Source organism: Sorex araneus, chromosome X (assembly GCF_027595985.1).
Source record: "Sorex araneus isolate mSorAra2 chromosome X, mSorAra2.pri, whole genome shotgun sequence".
Lineage (NCBI taxonomy): Eukaryota > Metazoa > Chordata > Mammalia > Eulipotyphla > Soricidae > Sorex > Sorex araneus.
In genome coordinates this window covers 19,422,078-19,447,641 of record NC_073313.1, presented here as the reverse complement: position 1 = coordinate 19,447,641, position 25,564 = coordinate 19,422,078, and the positions used below count along the sequence as shown (strand labels likewise).

The window sequence follows — 25,564 nt, the reverse complement described above, 5'->3', positions numbered from 1 at the left end:
TCAAGGCTAGCTTGCAACCTGGAAAGCAACAGCTTCTGTCTGTGTTATTCTTTGTGACTGACCCTGCTGGACAGGGGCCAGAGGGGCCAGTTTGATTGACTTTTTATGATAAAACACCACAATAATTTATTTTGAGTTCATCTTTGCATTTTATATGAGGTAGAGATCTAGATTTATGAGGACTGCTTTAGCTGAACTATATCAGCAGAATTACATGATACAGTTATTTTATTTTTATATTATGGAGGATATTATGGAGGGGTCACACCCAGAAATGCTCAGTGGTTCCTCCTGACTCTGCACTCAGGGAATACTTCTGGCAGTGCTGGGGTACCATATTGGATGCTGGGGATCAAATCCAGGTTGGCTGCGTGGAAGGCACATGCCCTACCTGCGTTTTTGCTCTGGCCCCGATACAGTTATTTTAATTGAAATACATCATGTTCTTCTCACCCCTCCCCTTATACAAGACTTGTTTCTCACTAATAACTAGAGCGTTTACCACTTGAAAGGTGATATTCCCACAATCCTGAACACCAGTTAGATTACCCTAGGAATGCTGAGTCTCTGGACCAGATTTTAGAATCATAATATGGGGACAAATTTGAAGAATTTCCTGCTAGTGGAATGACTCACAAACAGTTCCCATGGAAATAATGCTGGAACAAGTTTTATAAGGACATAATAGATATATGTACATTTCTAGTGGGCTGCCATATACAAAAGTTATTGATTCTATTTTTTGTTTATTCTTTGGGGCTATACCCAAAAATACTCAAGGTTTACTTCTGGCTCTGCACTCAGGAACTATTCCTGGCAGGCTCAGTGAACCATATGGGTCTGGGGATTGAACCCAGGTATGCCACATGCAAGACAAGCACCCTACTACTGTACTATCTCTCTGGCCCCCCAAAAGTGATTAATCCTAAACAATACATGGACGTAGCCCACATAAGAGAACCATTTAGTTCATTATCAGTGAAGCATTTCCCATAGAACTCTCCAAAGAATAAATTGCCTTGTGAGTTCCCTGTCATTGGACATGTTCAAGCATCAATTAGTTAATCACTGAGTGGAAATACTATATAGTGGGATTCATATGCCGTGTAGGTACTTAGACACTTTAAATAACTTTCAGAGCAGTGTTCTTCAGCCTTTTGCACCTGTGGATTGGCAGCTGTCCTGCAAACAATTTCACGGACTGGCAATTATAACTCAGCTGTTAGACTAGTGGTTATTAACCTTTCAGCACCAGTCTGTTGGCTGCTGGATGGAGAATTCCGCTTTAGAGTACCATGTCAAATCAAGGGGTGAAGTTATAAGAGCTTGCTTTATATTTAATCACAGTCTGATGCATTAAGGTAAAGCAAAAGGGTGATCATAATTCGCATCTTTGTGACATTTGCTGTCCTAGGTTTTACTCGTTAGTCAGAGATATGACAGCAACAGGCCATATAGTGGAGCTGGAGGAAGACATTGATGAAGCCATTGTAGAGGTAAGTCACAGAAAACCTGGAAGATGAAGAAAGTTATTCAGAATGTGTCTTTGATACATTAGAAGATATTTCTGGGGCTAGAAAATTAGTGTGACTGACCCAGATTCAATCCCTGGAACTGCATCTGGTGTCGCAAGCACTTGCCAGGATTGACTCTTGAGCACAGAGCCAGGAATAGATCCTGAATGCCAATGGTGTGGCCCAAATGCCCTCCCCAAATATATATTTTTATGTAACAGTTATTTATAGGCATATTTTAAAAACTCATTTATGAACTAGCACTATAATTCATAACTTTCAAAAATCAAGCTTAATGAATTTATGTAGAAAAACTCATTACTCTGGAATCCTTACAGTCAGAATGTTTTAAAAAATGATGGCACAGCCTACACTGAATTTCCTTTTGTGTGTAACTTATGAGAAGGGTTTTTTCTGAACTAGTTAATGTTTGCCAAAATAAGAGAAATAACTAATTGGAGCAAACTTTTTTCTTTTCATGCTATAGAGGATCAAGTTCAGGTCTTCAGGTGTATATGTGTGTGTGTGTGCTCTACCACTGATCCATATTCCCCCAGCTCATTTAGACAGCACTTGGAATACACAGTAACTGCATATGCTTGGCTAGGGAGTAACACTCTGCAGATTCATTTAAATCTTGTACAGATCTTCAGGTTTGAGTCCTCCTAAAAGTTACAGTTTAATGAGATTTTTACTATTTCAAGTTAGATTGAAATTAATTCCTTAAGGTTTCTTTAAGAAAATAGAAAAACAGCGGGTAGGGCATTTGCCTTGCATGTGGCCATCCCAGGTTTGATTCCCAGCATCCCATATGGTCCCCCGAGCACCGGCAGGAGTAATTCCTGAGTGCAGAGCCAGGAAAAACCCCTTAGTATTGCCAGATGTGACCTAAAAAGCAAAAAAGAAAATAAAATAGCAAAGGGGGGATTTTTTTTGGTTGTTGGGTTTTGGGGAGCAACATCTGGCAGTAGTAAGGGGTTGCTCCTGGCACTGTACTCAGAAATCACTCCCGGCAGTGCTCAGGGGACCATATGGAATACCAGGGATCAAACCTGGATCCAAATAAGGCAGCATGTAAGGCAAACGCCCTGCCACTGTACCAGCGCTCTGGCCCTGCAAAGGGGTTCATTTTAATAATGGATTTGGGGACTCAGACTCTTGGCTTAGATCTAAAATTCCCTGTGGAAATGAACTGAGGGACACATTTTAGAGCTAAGAAATGGGATCACAGAGAAAGGTGTGATGTAAAAAGCCTTTTGTACCTTGCAAGCTTGAGGCCACAAGTTTGATCCCTCACATATCAAATGCACTCCCAGTGGCTCTGCTGTTTGAGATTCCTGGTGGCACAACAGAGTATGTGATATCCAGCAAGTCAGGCAACCAACTGTGTAATCCATCTCCCAGTACCCATTCCCCTGCTGTTACAGAAAATAACAAAGATAAGGGAGGGAGGAATAAGCAAGGTACAGCAGGTCTTCCTTTAACATTGTCATCAAGAAATTGCGACTTTAAAGAACACAATACCTCAAGACAAAATTTACTCTTAATGGGTATCAACAGAAATTAACTTCTTTCAGCATATTTCCTGGTCATGAAAATATCACTTGTATATACAGGGGCCAGAACAATATACAGTGGGTAGGATGCTTGCCTTGTACAGAACCAATCCAGGCTCAATCCCTAGTACTCCATACAGTCCCCTGAGCCCTGCCAGGAGTAATCCCCGAGCGGAGAGCCAGGAGTAAGCCCTGAATACAGCTGGGTGTGGCCCTAAAACAGAAGTTGTATATACAGACCCAAATACCTCTACTTTTCAACGATCATGTGTCTTATTTCCCAACCCGCTTATTCCAGTTCAGGTTCAAGGGTGACCATTGTTTCCTGGCACTGCTTGGGATCCCAACTCTAGACAGAAAATCCTTCCATCTCAGGATACACAAACACTCAGAACACCAAGATATGCCCCCTGAACCTCCTGTGCACATATTCAAGCTGTGGGAGAACATCATAGTATCCCAAGAAAGACATGCAACCCTGAAAATATATACACCACACAGACAGTGGCCTCAGTTTGGAGTCAGTAATTTTTTCATCAATATGAAAATACTGTTGGTGCCCACTCAAGCAGATCGATGAATAACGGAATGACAGTGATACCAGGAAAATACTTCCTTTTCCAAGGACATGCTGTCATTATTTCATGAAATATACATAGCTTAAATATCATGACGTATTCCTCAAACTATATTTTGGTAATTTTTAAAATATTTGAACAGTTTGGGGACATTTTAGGGGCTCTTCCAGCATGAATTGTATGCTTCTTAAATTGTTACTCTTCTTTCTCCAGTACATATATGAACTTGATGCCAATGGCCAACGAATTGTGCTGGGAAAAGGAACCTATGGGATTGTGTACGCTGGAAGAGATCTGACCAAGCAAATGCGAATCGCCATCAAAGAAATCCCAGAAAAAAATAGCAGGCAAGTAGGACACTCCTCCCAGGCAGAGGCTTCAGTCACCACTTCCAGCCCCCCTGATCTGTATCCACCACTGACAGTTACAGGGGGGTATAAAACATGAAATTCAGAATATCCAGATTTTGTCTGGTACTGAGGATGATTGACTTTTGTCCTCTGCATATTAGAAATAGGTTGAAAAAAACAGAAAATCTTCACTTAGAGCTATGTGGCTTGTGGAAGGTCATCTTTTTCTCTTTCTCTGAAGCGGGGCTCAAACATTGCTCAGGGGTGCTACTCTTGGGTGATATTCAACCAGACCAGGTGGTTCAATGCTAAGATCTTATGATGTGATACTGCTCTGACCCGGAGGGCTTGCAGGCTGTCTAGGATATGCCCAATGGCAGTTGAGGGACTGTGTGATGTCAGTTTTGAATTTGGGTCCTTGCATATACAAGGCATACACCTCTGACCCTAGAGAGATAAGATTTTGGAGAGAAAACTCTATTTGTGTTTGTTTATTTTGGGGCCACACCTGGAAGTGCTCAGGGTTTCCTCCTGACTCTGCACCTATTGATCATTCCTGTTTGGGTTCTTGGGACCATGTGGGGTACCAGGGATTTAAACCATGTTGTTCATGTGTAAAACAAGCACCCCACTTGTTGCACTATTACTCTGGCCCCTGAGAAAACTTGATTTTTAATTCTACCCTTCAGCTAGGTAAAAAGTTGTATGTGTTTGTCAGCTAGATGTTTGTGTGTGTATATTGGCTTTTTGGGCCACACTCAGGGTTCTGGGTTTTGTTGCTGCTGCTGCTGCCGTTGTTGTTTTGAGGCCACACCCAGCAGTGCTCAGGGGTTACTCCTGGCTCCACAATCCTAGTGGTTCTCAGGGAACCATATGGGATGCCAGGGATCGAACTTGGGTTGGCTGCTTGCTAGGCAAACACCTTATTCACTGTATTATTGCTCCAGGGCCAGGGATTCTATCTAAATCTGCACTTGGGTTCACTCCTGTTAGTGTTCAGGGGACCATGTGTAGTGCCAGAGATTGAACCCGAGTTGGCTGCTTGCAAGACAAGTGCCCTACCTGCTGTACTATCACGCTAACCTGAAAATTTATCTTTTTTCAATACAGACTTTTATGCAGTGTCCTTCAACGTCACTTGAGATTTAGGGGGCTGTTTTTCTTTTATTCTTCCCCCCTTCTCTTATTTCCCCTCCCTTACTCCCTTCCTTTTAGGACCATCACTACTAACTCATTTCTTCGATATTTTTTTAGGGTCTAATTAAATATTTGTTCCTTTTTCAACTTACACCTCATCTAATTCTAAATGAGAAAATGGCAGATACAAGCATCCTGTGCATCTTGTAGAGAAGTTACAGATCTTAACTCTCTGCCCTGCAGACATGTTCAGAACACGTGTGCTGCCTTCAGTGTAACCCCATGGCTGTGCATTTCGCTCTTCTGCCTGGTGGGCAGTAACTTATTCGTCATGGGTTTCCAGTGATTTCAAACAGGTTTTGATGCTTAATTTATTCATTTTAGCTTTGTTGAGGAGATGGCCTCCCAGAAGTTTTGGGAGTCCAGGATTCATTTCTGGCCAGGGTTTAGCTATATGAATGAGTGTGATCGATCCTTTGGTGATGCTTGGGCCATCAGGGACACACCTGATGGTATTTGGATCAGTCAGTGGTCTCTAGGAGCCACAGGGGGGTAGGGATTAAATTTGGGTCTTCTTTGTGCAAGGCTCCATCCCTTTGAGTCCTCTCCTCTGCCACTGTTCAATCGGGAGGGTTGGTAGGCCCTCATTGGTACTCAGTGGTCTCTCTCTGGGGTGTTCCAAGGTCAATGCAGTATCAATATCAAACTTAGTCCCCATGCAAGTGAAGCTTGTGCTCCAGACTATTTATCTATTCCAGTCCCAGTCCTGATCATTCATTTTTAATGTGATGAAGTATTGTCATATAAGAATGATAAGATCCAAAGTGAACTGGGTTTGTTCAACCAATAATAAAACCAAAACTGAGGAAAATGAAATGAGTTCTCCTGAAGAAGCAAGCCTAGAATCACAGTCTCATGATTACTTGTTCAGCATTTTCTTTTATTCTTAGGGTGGAGAAGGGGTGTCCATATTGAGAGTATATATGGAGGGGGAAAACTGGCAAGTACCACATCCTTCAATTGGTTGCAATTTTTATTTTAGATTTTCATTACTGATTAATATTTCTAGGGTCTTCTCTAAACATATAGGATGATTGTAAAATATTGGACTTTTTCTCTGAGCCACATTATGGACTGGCACTGAGGAACAAAGGATAGCTATGGCACTCCCTTTAATCCAGGTATAGAATGCAGAAACCTTCCAGGGAATCAAAGTGATGGGTGCAGAGTATCTTTTAAGCATAAGGGAGGAATGAATTGCTTTTCCTGGTAGAGTGTGGCAAATTTGAGGATTAAATAATCTTCGAGCTGTTGTTTGAGGGTTGCATAGGATTTTGGCAGAAAAGGAGACCATAACCTTCAAGTGCTGAGGGAAGACCTGATTTACTGAACCACAGAATATGTTCAGAGAATAATAGATTGTCTGTTGTGCTCTGAACATAGGAGTTAGGACCATAAGGGAATTTGAGATGAGGTAAGAAGTCTGAAAGGTGTATTCTGACCTGAGCTGGAAAGAACCTTTGTACCACATTAAACCATGTGGTCTTTCTGTGGATTTCATGAAGGTGTTATGAAGTGTGTGTGTTTAAGAAGGGGCAATAGGATTAAAGAGGCCCCAAGCCCTGGTTTGAGATTCATTCAGTAGTAGTTATTAGAGTTTTCAGAGCGTTACTGGAAAGCAACTGAGGATTGAAACTTCTAAAACAGCACCTGTCATGGGAAGTAGAGGAAAAGGGGCTGTTGAGAGACACAGAGGCTAGTCAGAGAGTTCAGGCCCTAATTCTAGCATTCAAACAGTAGTACTCCTTCATACACACACCAAGCACGCCAGTAAATGCTCGAGAAACCTGGCACACTTGGACTTTTAGCAGCCCTGCATGGCAGGGAATATTAGCTCCCATTTACAGATGGCAAGCTTCAGAGTCTCAGGGAAACCAAGGGAGAGAAGTTTCCAGAAAGGAGACACCAGCCACAAGGAAGGTGAGTGATGGCTTGGCTCTCAGGCTCTGGGGACCTGGCAGGTGACCCTAGATGTGCTTTTCCCACCAGGCTCTTTCCGTCGCTACGTGAGGAGTTACACCTGCACAAGTACCTCAGACACCGCAATATTGTTCAATACCTGGGTTCTGTGTCCGAGAATGGCTGCGTTAAGATCTTCATGGAGCAGGTTCCTGGGGGTGAGTAGTCACTGGTCTGATGCCACACTCTGAAAATCACTAAATGGATAACGAAAGAACTTGATTCCCCATCCCAGCCATTTAAAAGCTGCTGGACCTTCTAGATGTGTGTGTGCATTGGGGTACTAAAGGGTTTGATTATAGACTTTCAATATCTCAGAAATGGCCCATTTATTATTTGTTCCTACATCTGTCAGATAGTCATTGTGGGTCTTTTGGATGCCTGCCACTGAGCTGAGCTGGGGACAAAGAAGCAGTAAGCAATGTCTGCCTCCTCAAAGTATTTACAATCTAGAAGTCTAAAGATGGTTTTAAGAAGAGGGGACAGAGGCTTTTAAAATGACATTGCAAAGTAATATTGACAATGAGACAAAACAGCATTGTTTTGTCAACAAATCCTTAAGTACGGTGACACAGTATAGGCTAAGAGTTCCTCTGATCTGTACCAAACTTTCTACTTTGAATCCTACACAGGTCAACAGCCTGTATGACCTTGGGCAAATTACTTGCCTCTCTGTGACTTTGGTTTTCTAAGTTGCAATTGGGTGATAATGTCCCATCTTGATAAATTGTTGGATAGATTAAACAAAATATGTCAAGTTCTCAAAATGGCAGTTAGTGAACCTTTAGTGTTTATTAATATAGTGATCACTGTATCACTGTCATCCCGTTGATCATCAATTTGCTTGAGCGGGCCCAGTACCGTCTCCTTTCATCCTAGCCTTGAGATTTTAGCAGCCTCTCTTTACTCGTCCTTCCCAACGATGCCTCATTAGAGGCTCTTGAGGGTCAGGGGAATGAGACCCATCATTGTTACTGTTTTTGGCATATGAATACGCCACAGGGAGCTTGCCAGGCTCTCCCGAACCCAGAAATCAACCTGCTGAAAGTGCATGTATGTAGGTTTTTGTTACAGGTATCGACAAGTTTTCTCTGTGTCTACCTTCCCCTATCACCCTGTACTTCCAGAAGTTCTGGCAGTGACATCCAACCCCCAAAGCCGCTGCCCAGTCGAAAATTTAACTCCAACTGTACCATCCAGTTAAAAATTCTGGACTGCCTGGAGCAACATCTCCAAACTCTACAACAGTGATAATCCAGTAGTAGCACACCAGATTGGATCTTGACAAACCAAACAGTGACGGCTTAACCTGTAACAGCATTTCAGTAATCTCTCATCACTATATCACTGTATCACGGTCATCCCGTTGTTCACTGATTTACTCGAGCAGGCACCAGTAACATCTCTATTACACTCAGCCCTGAGATTTTAGCAACCTTTCCTTACTCGTCTTTCCCAACGATTGGAGACTTTTTCGGGGTCAGGGGAATGAGACCTATGCCACCGTTTTTGGCATATCAAATATGCCACGGGTAGCTTGCCAGCTCTGCCATGCTGGCGGGATACTCTTGGTAGCTTGCCGGGCTCTCCAAGAGGTATGTATAACAATATGGAATGCTTCACGAATTTGCATGTCATACAAGTAATCTCTCATACAAGGACTTAATGTCTCCAGGGTGACATACAACAATTTACACTAATTTTCTTCTAAGGAAATACTTTTTGATCATTCAGTTAGAAATTGATAACAAGCAATATAAAATGAATTATTGTGGGCCTGCCATGGGACCAGTTTCCAATTATACCACTTTACCAATGTATACCATTTGTTACCTGGTCTTAGAAGTGAGATCTTAGAAGGTTATGGAAGTGAACATTAAAAGCTAAAGAAACAGGGGCTGGACCAATAGCACAGCAGGAAGGACGTTTGCCTTGCGCATGGCCAACCCGGGTTCGATTCCCAGCATCTCACATGGTCCCCCGAGCACTGCCAGGGGTAATTCCTAAGTGCATATCCAGGAGTAACCCCTGTGCATTGCCAGGTGTGACCCAAAAAGAAAAAAAAGAGAGGAAAAAAAGCTCAAGAAACGTCCATGCTAAATTTACATGACCATGTGAGTAACTTTCAAATATGAATGGTAAAATGTATTATATGGACCAGACGGCAGACCTTTACTTTAGACTGTGGCTCTTTTGTGTATGAGGATAGGGGGTTGGCTGAGGGGTGAGGAAGACAGTGCTGCCACACCTGCCAGTGCTCAGGGACCATATGTGGTACCAGGGGATCAACCCTCGGTTGGCCATATTCAAGGCAAATGCCTTGCTCTCTGTTTCTCCAACTCTGGACTATGGCTCTTAAAAATTTGATTCTAGGAGCTGAAGAGATAGTACAGAGGGTAAGGCATTTGCTTTGCTTTATGGCTAGCCCTATTTTGGCACCACGAGGAATGACCCCTGATCTCAGAGCAGGAGTAGCCCCTGTGCACCACAGGGTGTGGCCCCATAACCCAGAAAAATTAAAAACAAAATTTCTACTCCTAAACACTGTGGTTTGCAGAATTGTTCATGATGATTTGTTATAGGCATTCAGTGTTCCAACACCAATCCCACCACCATTATCACCTTCCCTCCACCATTGTCTCCAATATAGTATTATTAAGTATTATTACCTGAGAACAAATATAAAAGCATCAGTTAGAAATATTTTATACATACATTCAAACAATAGTTATTAAGAATCTACTGTGATATTAAGAGCCTAACTATACATATTAAGAGTTAGGTTGTGGGCTAGATTAAGGATATTGAAGAATAAAGTACAGTTGCTTTTTCCCTGAACTTACTCAGAACCTAGCAGAAAATATGTCCATTTGTTCTGTAGACAACCTTCCTCTGCCTCTCATACTACAAAGACCTCTGAAACAGATGGTTCAAATGCAGTGGTGGTTTTGTGGTTCAGTGTTCAATCGTATGAATGGGAAGGTGGGGGACATTAACCAAGGCAGTCATATTCCTGTAACCTGGCTTTGGGGCCTTCTTTCAATGGGAACAGAGAGACAAAGTTTCTTCCAGTCCTATTGTCTAGCTCCATTCATCTCTGATTTTAAGATAGGAATGGGGAACGTCTGGCCTGTGGACCATATTAATGCCCATGAAATTCTGTGGTCTGACCTTAGTTCATGATGGAATAGACTCATGTGCTTTTTAATCAGCTCCCCATGACCTGTCTTCCTTAATTGTATGGCCCACGATTGATGTTATAGATATTCAAGTGGCTCTTGATAGAAACAAAGACTACCCACCTCTGTTTTAGGGTAAGGTTGAGGCTGTGACTTTGACCAAACCAAATGGTTAAAACTTGTACAAGTTCAAAGGACCTGATGGTGCTCTCACTATTTGGTGAACCTGAACAAAGAATATTGACCCAGTGAATGTCATGGTACAGGCATGTATGGTCAGGCTGGCATGCTGATTGCTACCTGTCCCTGCTCTGGCTGTGCTTGCACATCTGGGATAAAGGGAGTAAAGACAGCCCATTTCATCCAAATGCTATGTAACTAGCGTGAGTGCTTTTGTTCGTTCAGAAACATCTCCTCACTTATCTCCCTGAAATTTCATGATTGAGTCTTCATCACTTTCTCTTTCTCTCTCTCTTTTTCCAGGAAGCCTGTCTGCCCTTTTGCAAACTGTATGGGGGCCCATAAAGGAGCCCACCATCAAGTTTTTTACCAGGCAGATCCTGGAAGGCCTTCAGTATCTCCACGAAAACCAGATTGTGCACAGGGACATAAAGGTACTTGTTTTCCTGAGCTGACAAGACTCTGTGTGTACACCTCAGATCCTTAACTGCTGACAGTGTTAGTCAATCCAGATTGAGTAGATTCCAAGAGGGTAGTGATTGAAGTGTCAGTACTTACAATGCAGTCTAGTATTCTTAGGGACCTGTGACCATTTCTTCAGGCCAAAATGCATTTAATGTCAGCATATTTATATGTCTTTAAGCCCTTGATTTTCTTTTTTCTTAAGGGTGATAATATTCTGGTAAATATCTACAGTGGGGTAATAAAAATCTCTGATTTTGGAACCTCGAAGCGTCTCGCAGGAGTGACTGCATATACAGGGACATTTGCTGGTAAGTGAAACACCTTGGCATGGGAATGCATTGTGGAGTTATAGTTTCTGTGCAGTCCTTGGAAAGTTATTTCTGGGCATTTTTGTAGCATAGACTTGGTGATTGATCAGTCAAGTGGGCTGTGTACTGTTCTCAGTTTGAAATTGTTTTTACTTTGTCAAAACGATACATTCTGACAGCTATTTATGACAAGATTGCCTAATTTGTCTTTTAAAAGTTGGGTTTGTGGGTTGAAGAGATATGGTACAGTCGGCAAGGCTGTACTATATCTGGGTTTGCTCTCTGGCACCATGTAATGGTCCCCTAAGCCCTAAGTCCAACCAGGAGTGGCCTGAGCACAGAGCCAGGAGTCAGCCCTGAGCTCAGCTGGGTGTGCCCCCCCACCCGCAAAGACCCAAATAAATAAATTCTGGTTTGTATAGTGCTCTGCTTGAGGTTTTTGAGTTTCTAATCAACCATCAAAATGACAGTATTCCTTTCAAGTTGACAGCATATTATATAATTAGTGGCAGAGGAGGGAAGGGGGTCATTCTAAGTAATAGTATTCCTCCGGCAACTTTTTAAGATATTTTTGTTGATCTCTTATGAGAAATAGCTAATTGCTTTAGTGAGTTCTGATGCCTTGTGCTTCAGTAAGGTTAAGTTTCAAAGGGATGATAATTCATCCAGGGAATATGACATCCTGAGTGAGTTTGAGGGCCTGAGATATAGCTCAGTGTTAGCAAAACTCATTCTTTGCATACAGGAGCCTTATGTCTATCCCATTACTGAGCTCCCTCCAAAAATAGGTTTGAGGAATTGAATTTTTCCCCATGTATCAATATTGAAATAGTTTTGAGAATTTATATGGGATCTGGAGAGATAATACAGGGGGTGCTTTTCTTATATGTCACTGACGTTGATTTGATACCTGGCACCACATATGGCTCCCTGAGAAATTCCAGGACCCCTGATTACAGAGAAGCAGTAAGCCCTGAGCATTGCTTGGTTTGCCTCCCACCAAACCCAAAATTAGAGGGACTAGATTCAAAGAGTTGAGAAAATTTTCAGGCACCTTTCCATATAAAATCATTCCAATGAATAGAATGATGCTCAAAAGTTCTCCATGGTTTTCTGAATTTTCCTGCTTAAAAGAAAATAGTGGCAAAAATTCTGAATCTTGGAAAGAAGTGTTTATTTTGAATAAATAAGTTTAACGTTCCCTGAAGTATAGTAAAATGATCACAAAATCCTTGCTTGATGCAGTTATTTATGCAATCCTCTAATATAGCTCTGAAATATGTGATGAAGGACAGATAACTGCTCTCCATTCTCAGGACACCAAACTGTGACTGACAAGATTTGGCCTTTATTTCAGTGAATAATGTCTCAGTGTTTCAACACTTAAAAGATTTTTTTCAACAAGAGAGTTGTTGAATGTCAACTACTAGATGCCCGTAGTGGAGATATAATTCCTTATATGAAGGAAATATGTATGCATCAAAATGGTATCTCAGTTGCAAATCAGAGGAAGAGAGATATTTGTTTAAAATGGGAAAATATCACACTAAAAACTGGTCAGAATCTTCCAAAGGAGAATGTATTATATTTTCATGTATCCTTTATGATAAATACACATATCAACACATATATCAAGGTATGAATACATGTGTATGTCCGAATGATCTACTTTGGGGGGGTTGTAGGGTAGAAGCAGACCTGGCATGCTCAGGACTTATATCCTCCTCTTTGGAATTCACCAGTTAGCTTTACAATGTGTAGCGAAAGGGACTCTGTTATGACAAGGAATTATTTCCAGGCATAAACCTCCTGACAATTTATTTCATAATTAGCATCCCTAGAAGAAAAAAATAACAAAGAGAAACATATAATTCATTAGTCATATATCATAATTTTCTAACTCATTAGATTTATAATGAATTATAAATATAATGGCAGAGCCTGGCAAGCTACCCGTGACGTATTCAATATGCCAAAAACAGTAACGATAGGTCTCATTCCCTTGACCCTGAAAGAGCCTCCAATCATTGGGAAAGAAGAGTAAGGAGAGGCTGCTAAAATCTCAGGGCTAAGTGTAATAGAGATGTTACTGGTGCCCATTCAAGTAAGTCAACGAACAACAGGATGACAGTTATACAGTGATTAGATTTACACATCATAAATTTTGCATTGTAAAATAATGTAGGAGTGTTTGGGGTGTAATTAAGAAAGGGTTTCATTTGGGATAGGAAGTTCTGTAAAAAACCTGAATTGGTGGTACAGGACTCTGGTTCTGGGTGGATGAAGTAGTTTCTTTTCTTCACAAGTGCTCCAGAAACTTTAAAAGCCTGAAAGATAATTTTTTCTCTCTGAAACCCTGGCCTGTTATGTTTCTTGTTACTGTAGCTGAAGTACATAGACAGAAGGAAAGCCCTTAAAGTGAGGGTCATCTCCCTTTGCCTCTGTGTTGAGGTATCATTCATATCATAGAATATACCAATTTGAATGTTTTCACCACTCTGAAACTGTTCTGTGCTGCTTTTGGTTAGTTCCCATAACCACCGCACCCCAGGCAGCCACTGTTAGTAGAGCGTTGCCTGCTCTGGAGATTTCACACAAACAAAATTATAGAATGGGTGCTCTTTTGCAAAGCACTGCCTTCACTTGTGAGATAGCAAGTGCCATACTTAATCCCTTGTCTGTCTCAGTGGTATTCTAGTGTTATGAGAGAATTTTGTTTGCCTATCTACTAGATAGTGGTCTTTGCATTTGAAGTTGCCTCCACCTTTTTGCTCTTGTGCATAGCATGTGTTTTCTCCACTATCTGAAAATAGACCTTTCCCACTTACTGTGCTCAAGGAATGCTCAAACATTTTCCCAAATTAGCATGCCAGATCATACCAAATAGGAATGTCCTGCTTTCAGGTGGCAGAGATAACTGGTATTGTTATGAGCATTCATGTACAAGCTTTTCTCTAGAAAAGGATACCCCAGTGCACAGATTATGGTTTGTGGTTGCCATCGTCTTTCATTCAAATTTCTTCTCAGTCAAAATATTAGCTGTGTGACCTTGGTTATATTACTTAACTCTCTGTGCTTCAGTTTCTTCATAAGTCAAATAGATGCTTATAATACCTACTTCACACAGGTTTTTAATTTTGTTTTTCTTTTCTTTGTTTGTTTTGGGATCACACCCAGAGGTGCTCAGAGCTTACTCTTGGCTCTGCTTGGATCACTCCTAGCAGGTTCGAAGGACCATATGGTGTGCTGGAGGTCAAACCTGGGTTGGCAGCATGCAAGGCAAGCGCCCTACCCACTGTATCATTGCTCTAGCCTCTATTTAGAGGTTTTTAGAGGGTTTTACACAGATTAATGAGTTGACACTGATGAAGCCTTTCAACCAGTATCTGGCTCCTAGCAGGTAAAACTGAAGTATTTGTTAATTACAAAAAATATGGATTGGCTATTAGAAGTCATAAGTTCTCAGAGCCAGCAGGATCTTCTGAGAGCATCCAATTTATGGGCATAACTGACATAATGAACCTAATGGCGACCAAAGATCTGATTTAAAACACTGTTATTTTCCCCTCGCAATGCCCTTTATAGTAATCCTTTCTAGGATTACCATTAGAATACTCAGTAGCAAACAGCTGTGTGAATCCAGTCACCGAAAGGGTTGATAACCAGAATCTTTCTAGTCACTGACTGATTGGCAGTTGCAGGCCCACACGTACATTTGGGAGTCTCCCCGCTTGCCTCTCCCTCCCCACCAGCTGATAAGCTGCTAGAGAAGAGGAAGGAAAAGGAAATTTGCTTGGTTGACAGTGCATTGACAGCTGGCAGCACATTAGCTCTCTCCTGCCAGGTTCCTCCAAATGAAAGTCACAAATCTTTTATCATTGATCTTTTATCCTTCACATTATATCCTCTTCCATCCATACCCGGAAAGACACTAATGGACAGAGCTGCTTTTAAGATTACTCTAAGGCAATATTTCTATAATCTGGCCTCCATCTGCTACCTGGGATTTATGTGTTTGTTTTTTCCCACTGTAACGAGGGAGTGGCAACGTCTCCAGACCCTCTGGTTGGCATTCCCCATCCCCACCCCCTCGGACTTTGCTGCTGTAACCTGCTTTTGCTCTCCTGGAACCAATGTTTTGGTCAGCTTCCCTGCTGAACCTGAGGGTAGCCATGAGGAGTGCTGTGAAGGTTTGGGTTAGAAGACACATCACCTCTCACCAAGCCCATTCTGTGGGTCGGGGAACTGGGTAGTCCCCCCAGCATCATGGAAAACTACATGTTACTTCTCTTTCCTGTAGTTTATCAATAGTCCCTTTTGGAACTTTGAACTTTTGACAGTGACTTAGCCTTCATCCACAGCGCAGAGTTGTGTAACATTGTCTAAGAAATGTGCCTGTAAAGTCCCTTTCGAAATGTGCATGGGAATATCCCCCTTCATGTTTTGCCTGAGTGTCTGGATCTTTCCTTGGCACCTTAATGGAAACTCCAGAATGATTATCCCCTGCCTTCCATGTGTTATCCTTACTGATAATTTGAAAGCCCTGCTGGGGTCTTGGAGCACTCAATGACTTTTCTGTGCAGAGGGGCCTGCTCTGTGCCTGTAGTTCACGTGGTCACCTTGTTCTGGAAGCTGTACCACTCTCCAATGTAGAGAACTGGGCTCAGTGACTAACCCTAGTTATTGCCTGAGTGAGCAGCACAGCAGACACACATCATGGGTCAGTGCTGTTCAAGGAAGCATAGAAAGACTAAGAGGGCCTGATTAAAGGCAGGATTTCTGCTTTCAGTCACCCTGCACCCCACATCATCACTTCATTTTTTCAGCAGCAGTCTGCTTTTTGTAGAGCTGACAAGCACTCCTGACATGTAGGCCTCTCATGCTTCAGGAGATAGTTTGAAATAGCATGAATCCATCTCTCTGTTGACTGTTGATTGAGTGGGTAGTTAGACTACCACAGTAAATGGGACAGGTGCCCCATCTTCCCTTACTGCTCTACCCCTCCCCGTTATATTGAGACAAGTTATGTCATGGCTTCGGAAATCCTTTTACCTGATGCTTCACCTTTCCTTCTATCATGCTTCTGAATTCATCACAGGGATCAGCATTGTCCATTTACTGACAGCCCTAAATTTGGTGACAGAAGACTTGGGTTTTCATCTTATCAGATCCTCTAGCTTCTTGGAGTCTCACTTTTCCTCATGCATGAAATGGAAGTAACAATAGTTAGTGCCTACTTTGCCCACTTTGAAGTTGTGCACATCAGCTGACATGAATATGCTTTATAAACCATTGAGTGCCAACTGGAAATTATATGTCATTGCTGGCAGTACACATGATGACCTCTAGCAATCTGCAGGTCCTAATAGTCACTACCTTGTGTAATCTCCTCCCTTCAATGTGGACTAGATTTAGTGACTCACTTCTAATGGGTAGGTTAGGTAATGTGGCATCCCTTTCCTGGCATTCCTTTTAATCTTGGACCTCTCAAGATGAGAGGTCCAAGATTAACATGGAAGGACATGTTTCAGTAACCCTATGGAGGATACTACTTATGAGAAACTAAAGCCTCATACCAACACCCACCTTGGCCCCCTGCCCCCACCATGGCTAAGTTTGGAATAGATCCTCCTGTCCCACTCTAGTCTCAGGATGGTACAGCCCCAGTCATATTTTGTTTGCCTGAGTGAGAAGAGATGCCAAGCCAGATCCACCAGCTCTAATGTTTCTAGATTCAGACCCTTAGAAACTCAAATCCTGTGGGTGGTGGTTTTTATTGGGGGGGTGGGATTAGGGACCACACCCAGCAGTGTTCAGGGCTTACTCCTGACTCTGTGCTCAGGTATCACTCTTGGCAGGCTCAGGATGCCAGGGATAGAACCTGGGTCAGCCACATGCAAGACAAACACCCTACTCTATCCACTGTAGTATTGCTCCAACCCCAATCCTGTTGTTGTTTTAAGCAACTAAAAGTTGGGCTATTTATTATATAGAATGAATACCATTGCTAAGTGTCTGCCCTTAGAAAGGGTTGGTGTATGCTTGGTTCCATATAAAGAAAATGTACAAATTAAAGCATTAATCTTAGGGAAGGGTGTTTGAGTATTGTATAACTGACATAACCCTGAGAACTATGTAACCTTCCACATGGTGATTCAATAAAATAAAAAATTAAAAAAAAAGAGGCAGCTGCAAAAGCAACACCTAGAACAGGTTCCGTGCTCTCCTGAGCTCTCTGATTCTCTGGCTTCTCTCATGGTTCCTGGTGCTCTGCAGAATCAGAGAAGCTTCTCTAGTAATAAACTGTAGAAATGAAAAAAAACAAAAAAATAAAGCATTAATCTGACTGAATCCTCCAGTTAGAAGTGTACTGAGGTAGAACGCCACTTCAGTTTAATTTTGTAGTATTTTCTACTGTTGTGTGACTTTAACAGTTTATTCTTTTTCTTTTAAGAAGTTTTAGCAATTATCTCAGTTGGAATCCAGGGTGGAAAATTGAAATCACCCCAGTTATCTTCACAAGTAATTTAACAGAGATGTCTGTTACTGGGACTGAGTTATCATCAGAAAGCAACCTGCACCTCTGGGTGGTGGGGGCAGCACATGCAAGGGTGGGGTTTGAACCTTTCAGGCAGGGATGCTGCTGCGCTACAGCAGGTAACTGATGAGAGAAAAGGAAAGCTAGTCCTGTATGGTTGGGGGGACCAAAGACAAGGCAGAAATGAGCCACTGCTATTGGACGCAGCTGAGGGCCTGAGACCAGTTTTCTCTGACATACATCTAGGAGACAGGAAAAAAGCAACTAACCTCTCCTTTCTTCTAGCAATGGCACCAGGCAAAGTCACAGTATGGCATTTACATCTCTAAGACCCAGACTATACTATAGCTATAGCTTTAACTGACCTGGTAGAATCGAGTGCATAACTTTCTCTGATCTGGTAGAATCAAGTGCTTTTCCACTGATGTCCTCAGAGGCTTTTGTGTTCATCTCTGTTACAATACTTGTGATTTTGTATGTTCACCACCTCCATCATGTGGGTCTCCACTAAGCCAGCACCTTTTGGGTTGGGCATCTAGGTTTCTTCATACCTTGCAGACACAAATAATATGCGCATATTGATTATAATTGAGTCCATTCTTCAAGGGGCTGTGCGATCTCAGTGTGAATAGAATTGAAGGAGACCTGTTGAGAGTTTCTGATCAAAGATAAGAGGCAAAGCACATTTATGAACAGAAGCAAGCTCCACCCGTCATTGATGAGAGTGTCAAAATTCTGCACCTGTTTTCTAGTGGGCCACTTGAATTTGAGACCACACACTAGCTTCATATGGTGCACATCCCCTAGCTTTGTTTCATTTTTTCCTTATAGGCACGCTTCAGTACATGGCACCTGAGATTATCTATCGGAGTCAAGGATGTTTTGGCTCTGGCGCCCCAGCTGATATCTGGTCCCTGGGTTGCACCATAATTGAGATGGCCACTGGAAGGCCCCCCTTTTCTGAGTTAGGCATGCCACAGGCAGCACTGTACAAGGTAAGATGCGGGGATTTGGGTTGCTGTGTTGGGAAAATAGAATGAAAATCAAAATTTCTCTTTGTAGTCCAGAAACCTCTCCACAAAGGTAGAAGAGAAGTGGTTTTATTCTTGAATGAGGTGTAAATCAGAGTGGGAAGAGCATCATAGGCCATCTGCTCAAAGGTTGCAATCAGGAAGAACTCTCATTCTTTCTCATTTTGGGGGCATTTGCTCTCATATTGGGTATGACAAATCAAGGTCAAAGGCCTTTGTCAAAGGCCAGGGATGGGGTGTGGTGGCGGGGGGGATGGGCAAATTGTTTTTGGAGAAGGTTCTACTTGGTGTGGGAGAGGAGAGACTTGAAGTATGAAATCAGGTATCCTTTCCCATTCTAAAGTACTTCTCCAGACAAGTTGACACTAGTGGAGGGTTCTTGCCTAACTGGGGATGCTGAGCCCTTAGGACATGTTGCTCAGTACCTCATAGGAAGCTGCTCCCAGGACAGCTCTGTGTGTCAGATCTGGTTGGCAGCTGCTGCTGACTGTGTGCTTGGACATGTATACAAAGGGCTGTAGCCTTACAGACATGCATATGCATGCTTGGTATTTTGGGTACCCCATTTCTTTCCTTGGTTATCTCCAGAAGGTCCTTGGAGTTTCCTGTCCTTGGAGCTGCCAAGCCAGGCCCGCATGGGGACAAGCAACGTTCGCACCTGTATTCCCAAGGTCCTGCTCACCAGGGCTGGAGGAAAACAGTGACCTTCCTCTGCCCTTCAATTTCTTTCCTTGATGTAGTCATCTGGGACTATTGATAATAATCCCAGGTCTGGGAGGAAGAAGGAACTGGGGCCATGTCTATCTGTGTTCCCTTCTGCATTAAATTTTCCACAAAGTCTAGGGAACCACATAAAGGCTCTGGGCTTTCTTGATTCAGCCATAGGGCGTAAGCAAAGTCCCCACTCCTCTCTGCCTCTTCTTTCTGCTTAGCTTGTTAGCACTTTAGGTTCCAGGAGGATAATGTAAGCTTTAGGGATGTGTAGGGAGGCAGCTTGCGTGGCAAACTGCAAAAATACTATGGGATGCCACATGTTGTCTTTACACAGACTAGAAATGACTTCTGGGAAGGACTCCTAGAGTCCTTCAGGCGAAAAATGTGAGAAATTCTGGACAGTGTTGAAATAAAGGGAACTCTTTTCTCTTCCCAGAGATACTGGGTTAAGTTGTGCCCCCTGAAAAAGACATACTTAAAGTCTTAGTCCCTAGAAGCTCAGAACATGACTATCTAAAAACAGGATCTTCACCGATAAGTCCAAATGAGACTGTCGGACCTTTTAAAAAGAGCAAATTTGGACTTAGAGACAGACACTCCTCACAGGAAGGAGGTGATGTGGGGAGACAGAGAAAGGCACAAATGGAGTCCTCATCTGAAAGCAGAAATTGCAATACTGTACCTACACCAGGTGACCCCAAATATTGCCAGCAGCCCCCAGAAGCCAGGCAGCAAAGAAAGTCCCCTGTAGGTTTCACAGGAAGCTCTGGTGGTTGGCACTTTGATATTTTTGGGTTTTTTGTTTGGGGAGATACCCACCTGCAGATTCTCACGGGCTGTTCCTGTGCTGTTCCTTGGGGCCATTCCCAGCAGTGTTTGGGGACCATATGATGAAGTGATGGAACTGGGAATCATGCAAAGCCTGTATTCAGTCCGCTGAATCATCTCCCCAGCCCAGCTCTTTGATTTTTGGACCTGTGGCTTCCAAAACTGAGAGAATTAATTTCCATTGTTCCAGGTCACCCGTTTGGGCTTCTTTGTTGGGACCACATGAATAGAATAATATAGGGGGCCCTCGAACATCCCCCAAAAGTCATGTACCAGTAGGATATCAGGAACACTCACATTTGCTCTATCCTTTCTAAGAACCAAGGGTTAAGCTTCCTCTTTCCTCTTTCAATTCTTGTTCTGAGTGTTTATCTCTGGACACAAGACAGTCATCTGAAATGATCTTGGACTCCATGCAGCCTTTAGGTGCTTTCGAATCCAGTTTGGTGTAAAAAACGTTTCTTGTGATAAGAAGTATTCAGGTGAGGAATGGTAAGCAGATTCTCTGAAACCTGCAGCGAGGCGACCCTGGGCCCATGTTGAACAAGAGGTCTCAGAATTCAGTCACCTGCCTTCATTGACATCTTGAGTCTGAAGACCAGTAACTCCCCACTTGCCCCGGCCCCAGAACCCCTGGGTCCTATCTGGGTTGGGAAGCTGGACGCCAGAGGGGGCATTCTCCAGAACAACCAGATCTGACTGGTTGAGGGGCACAGGGGTGGCCGCACCACCCCCAGAGTTATCGAGGGACTGGGAGTGGGGTGAATCTGAAAGGCAGGTTCCTACCCTGGCTTACCGAGTGGTCTTGGGAAAGAAAAAGAGAGATTCCAACCCTGCCCCCAGAGGACAGTGGGACACCTCTGCTCCCAGCACCTCCTGAAGCTCCGGGGACAAGAGGCTCTGGCAGGATCGTGATGAGCTGGCAGAATAGGAGCTGAAGCAGAAGAGTCCCAGGACAGGGACAGGGGAGCGGTAGTGACCTCGAGGCCTACAGCTTGAGGGTGGAAGCTTGGTCTGGGATTGCCTAGAGCAGGACCCCTTTGGGAATCAGACAAATCACAGATGCTTGCAGTCATCGTGGATATGGGAGCCGTCCGTTCGCCTGTGGGCCAGGTCTTGTCTCAGCTGCCTCCAGTCGTGGAGCAAACACCACACAGAGCCCCAGACGATGAACGGTTATTGGCTGTCTTTGGCTCCTGCACCTGCCCCTGTGTCCTGGCGGTCCTCTGGCCAGGGCAGGGCACTCACCAGCCTCTCCCACTCTACCCTTCCTCCTGTATGGTCGCACCCAGGCCTCTTCTGAAATCCCCCAATGTCATGATCTCTCAGCATAGTTCCCAAAGGCCAGTCCCTGGAGCTGTGCGTATCCATTGGTCCCCAGCCCCTCCCAGGACAGCAGGTGGGCCAGTGACAGCCTTGAAAACCTGCATCCTGTAGATACAAGGGCCAGGGGGATTGCCCCATAGCTGGAAGCCTGCTTCATGAGCAGAGGGGAGGAGGCAGATGGAATAGAGAAGGGATCAATAAGAAAATGATGGCTGGAGGAGCCAGTTGGGATGGGAGATGTGTGCCGAAAGTAGATAATGGTCCAAACATGATGATCTCTCAGTGTCTGTGTAGCAAGCCATAATGCCCAAAAGTAGAAAGAGTGAGTATGGGGAATATTGTCTGCCATGGAGGCAGGGGAAGGTGGGTGAGGGGGGGTATACCGGGGATATTGGTGGTGGGGAATGTGCACTGGTGGAGGGATGGGTGCTTGATCACTGTGTGATTGTAACCCAAACATGAAAGCTTGTAACTATCTCACAGTGATTCAATAAAAATAAAGAAAACCTGCGTCCTGGATTCAGCTGACACCTTGCTGTTGCTTTGCTTGCTTCTCCATTAAACACAGGTGGGGATGTTGAAGTGCCATCCAGAGATTCCAAAATCTCTTTTATCTGAAGCCCAAACCTTCCTTTTGTCCTGCTTTGAACCTAACCCCAATAAACGCCCCACTGCTGCCCAACTACTCAAAGACAAGTTCTTAAAGCAGGTGAAGAAGACCAAGAAGTACCAAATTACTTTCAAGCCACCAGGTGAGGCTACCTGGAGAAGGGTGGCAGGCTGGGCCTGATCACATGGCAACCAGCTTGTGAAAAGTGCCCGTGTGAGGGGCCTGGTGGGACTAGGTGTCTGTCCATGTCAGAGCTGGGGCATGACTTGGTTCTTGGCCTACTGCCCTGTGCTGTTCCCAGCCTTGGTTCCAGGGAGTCAGGGGAACTGGTCCTGCTGGCCACTGAGGCCAAGCCACCCCTCTGTGACTTGGTAGACCTGAGAGGGGGTGGTCCTGTCTCCTGAGGTCAGTTGAATAAGTAGCCAGAACTAGTGGTTCGACATTTCGCTCAGCGTCACCCTCAGCCTGTGCTGCAGGCTGGTTAGACATGCATCTCACCAGCATCCCTGCAGAGGGGTGCCCTGTTAGAACAATGCAGACCGAAGACCGCCTGGTTTGTGGGACTCTTCCCCTTTCCTGTCTGAACCCCCTCCAGGCTGCACCACTCCACAGGATACCCTGGCTGAGCCCACCTCGGGTCCTCTCAACAATGAGGATCGGCGGGTCCCTTCGAACTTGGATACCAATCCAGAGGCATTTTTCGACACGGCCTCCATGTCCAGGAGCCAGCAGGATGACCTGGCCAGGTACTCACTGGGGCATGGTCCCTGCAGGGCCACCCAGGTAGCAAAAGGGGCAGCATGCCTCCTATTGCATCCTTCCCTGCCTCTTCCTGCTTCCCTCCTCCACCCCACCTCTCTGGGCCTTGTTCCCTCTTCCTTCCTTACCCCATGCTCTTCCCCTTTTTCTCTCCTTCTTACCCCTCCTCCCTTCTGATAATTGCATCTTTCAAGTCAAACAAATAATGGGGGCTTTTCTACCCATGCTCTTTCCCTCCCCGTTCCCATGCTGGTGTTGCAGGGGTGAGAACCACAGAGGGTTCAGCTCTTGGCCCATTCCTTGGCATCCTAGGGAAGCTTTTCTCTAAATGACTGTCACATGTGATTGTCCACAGTATGACAGATGACAGCTTGGAAAAGCAGGACGTGACCATGTACCTGAAGCCCAAAGGAAGGGAGCCAGGCCATTTCCTGATGTGCAATGACAATGACCATCGCATGACCCTGTTCAGAATCCTCAGGGATGAGCAGAGCCAGATGGTATCCAACCTGCAAGAGTACTTGGCTGAGGTACGGACTTCGGGCGACTCCCACTCTGCTGGGTTCAGGCCCTAAGGGACATGGAAGTTCATACCACCCTGAGACACTAGTAGAGTTGTTTTAATCTTTGTCATTATTTCTTATTGTCCCTCTATCCAGCAAAACAAAAACCGCAAACCTAAAGACTCTGCAGAACCTTAATTAGTGGGCATGGTGCTGCCCCCTGGCGCCAAGTCAGTGCCATGGTCTCAGTCCTTCTCAGTCCCAATGCTGAGCCCTGGAGCCCAGTTAATGCCCAGCTGAAGGACACAGGATTTGGCCCAGATGCTAGGAGAATGGCCACTTAAGAGAGAAGGGTGATAGGTGAAACTATTTAAGTTTTAATTTATTTTGGATGAGGAGAGGTTCTTTCAGAACACCCCATATGAACATGACGGTTTTTTAATGAATCACCGTGAAGTACAGTTAGACTTACAAACTTTCTTGGTTTCATTTCAGTCATACAATGATTGAGTACCCATCCCTCCACCAGTGCCCATTCTCCGCCAGTGTTCCCAGTATCCACCCCCACCCCATCCCCCCACCCCCCTCTGTGGCAAGCGCATTCCCTTTTACTCTCTCTTTTACTCTCCCTTTGGGTGTTGTGGTTTGCAGTACAGGCATTAAGTGGCCATCATAATCACGAAAAAGGAGTCATTTGTACAGGGGATATAACATATGTCTGGAGGTGTAGGGAATGGGGGAAACGACGCTAGCCAATGGTAAAGAGCAGTGTTATCCATAGATTTTCCCATACTACTTCTTGAATTTTCCTGCACTCTCTCTAACTTAACGTAAATATCTTCTTTCGTGGTCACTGGGGGAATGCAGAATTCAGAAGAGCCATATCTGTCAGTTGGCTGCATCAAGAAAATCATTCAAACCCTGAGGGACTACATCCGCTCACAGGACATCAGAATGTTGGTATCCACAGTGTCACAGCTGAGGCTAGACGTGGACTTCGACACCGAATACATTGACCAGATCCACTTGGTTTTCTTTGGATTTCAGGATGCTGTAAGTGTTCCTTTGAACTCTTGAGAGTGTGCCAAAAGGCATGAAACCCTTGGGCAGGGCTCATAGTCAAGGGCAGGGTGTCCAATTACCATCTTCGTCCATAGTCCCCATCTTCTCTCACTGGTTTGCACCGCAAGTCCCGATCTCAGGGAGTACTTCTGAGAATTGACTGCAAGTTCAGGTGACCCACCTGCCCCCATCTAAGAACCAGAGTATAGAATTTGGTAACAGATGGCATCTGACATCCATTGGATACAGCTGAGGGTTTAAGCTTCTGGGTCTTCCCAAACAGGTGAGCTGTTCCAGACCCAAGACCATGGCTTTCTGTCACAAGACACTACACAGAACTGACTTAGGCAGGGAGGCAGCTCTGACAAGGGCACACAATCTCGAGAGCCCAGTTGGTTCAGCTGTAACTGAATGTGGGGGTAACGGGAAATTTGACAATAGTAAAAGATTTCTTGATACGCAGTGACCAAAAATTCAAAATCAAATGCATAATGAATCCAAGGTTTTTCCGGCAGGGCTTACCTGTGCACATTTCTTGGGTGAAAGGGGGTTGCAAGTGCAGAAAGTTTAAGAAGCCCAAGTCTGCACCCCCAGCATAGCTTTTGGGGTGCTTAGAGAGGATGATGACTCAGTCCAGAAGAAATTAAAGTGTGGTAGAAATCCAGAGCAACACAGTTAATCCTTTATCTCTGAGTTGAGGTGAATTGGATTAAGTAGAAACTTCTATTTCTTAAGAACTTCTATTTCTTAAAAGCATAATGGACCAAAAATCTGGATTCTTGTGAATTTTCAGGTAAACAAAATTTTGAGGACCCACTTAATTAGGCCCCAGTGGATGTATGCAATGAACAACATAATTTATCAAGCTGTGCATGCTTCGGTCTCCGTTCTTATTCCAGGTTAGTAC

At 44.1% G+C, this 25,564-nt stretch overlaps 1 protein-coding gene across 1 annotated transcript in view; it reads left to right on the top strand.

Moving 5' to 3' along the window:
• Positions 1-25,564, top strand: part of MAP3K15 (mitogen-activated protein kinase kinase kinase 15) — a 64,343-nt gene that overhangs the window by 34,340 nt on the left and 4,439 nt on the right. The window contains exons 14-25 of the mRNA XM_055120139.1: positions 1,415-1,496; positions 3,862-3,995; positions 5,320-5,341; positions 7,207-7,312; positions 10,817-10,947; positions 11,181-11,286; positions 18,656-18,819; positions 22,292-22,475; positions 22,929-23,079; positions 23,448-23,622; positions 24,463-24,648; positions 25,451-25,556. Of these exons, the coding sequence (XP_054976114.1) occupies positions 1,415-1,496; positions 3,862-3,995; positions 5,320-5,341; positions 7,207-7,312; positions 10,817-10,947; positions 11,181-11,286; positions 18,656-18,819; positions 22,292-22,475; positions 22,929-23,079; positions 23,448-23,622; positions 24,463-24,648; positions 25,451-25,556 (1,547 nt within the window). The remainder of the gene's footprint in view (positions 1-1,414; positions 1,497-3,861; positions 3,996-5,319; positions 5,342-7,206; positions 7,313-10,816; positions 10,948-11,180; positions 11,287-18,655; positions 18,820-22,291; positions 22,476-22,928; positions 23,080-23,447; positions 23,623-24,462; positions 24,649-25,450; positions 25,557-25,564) is intronic.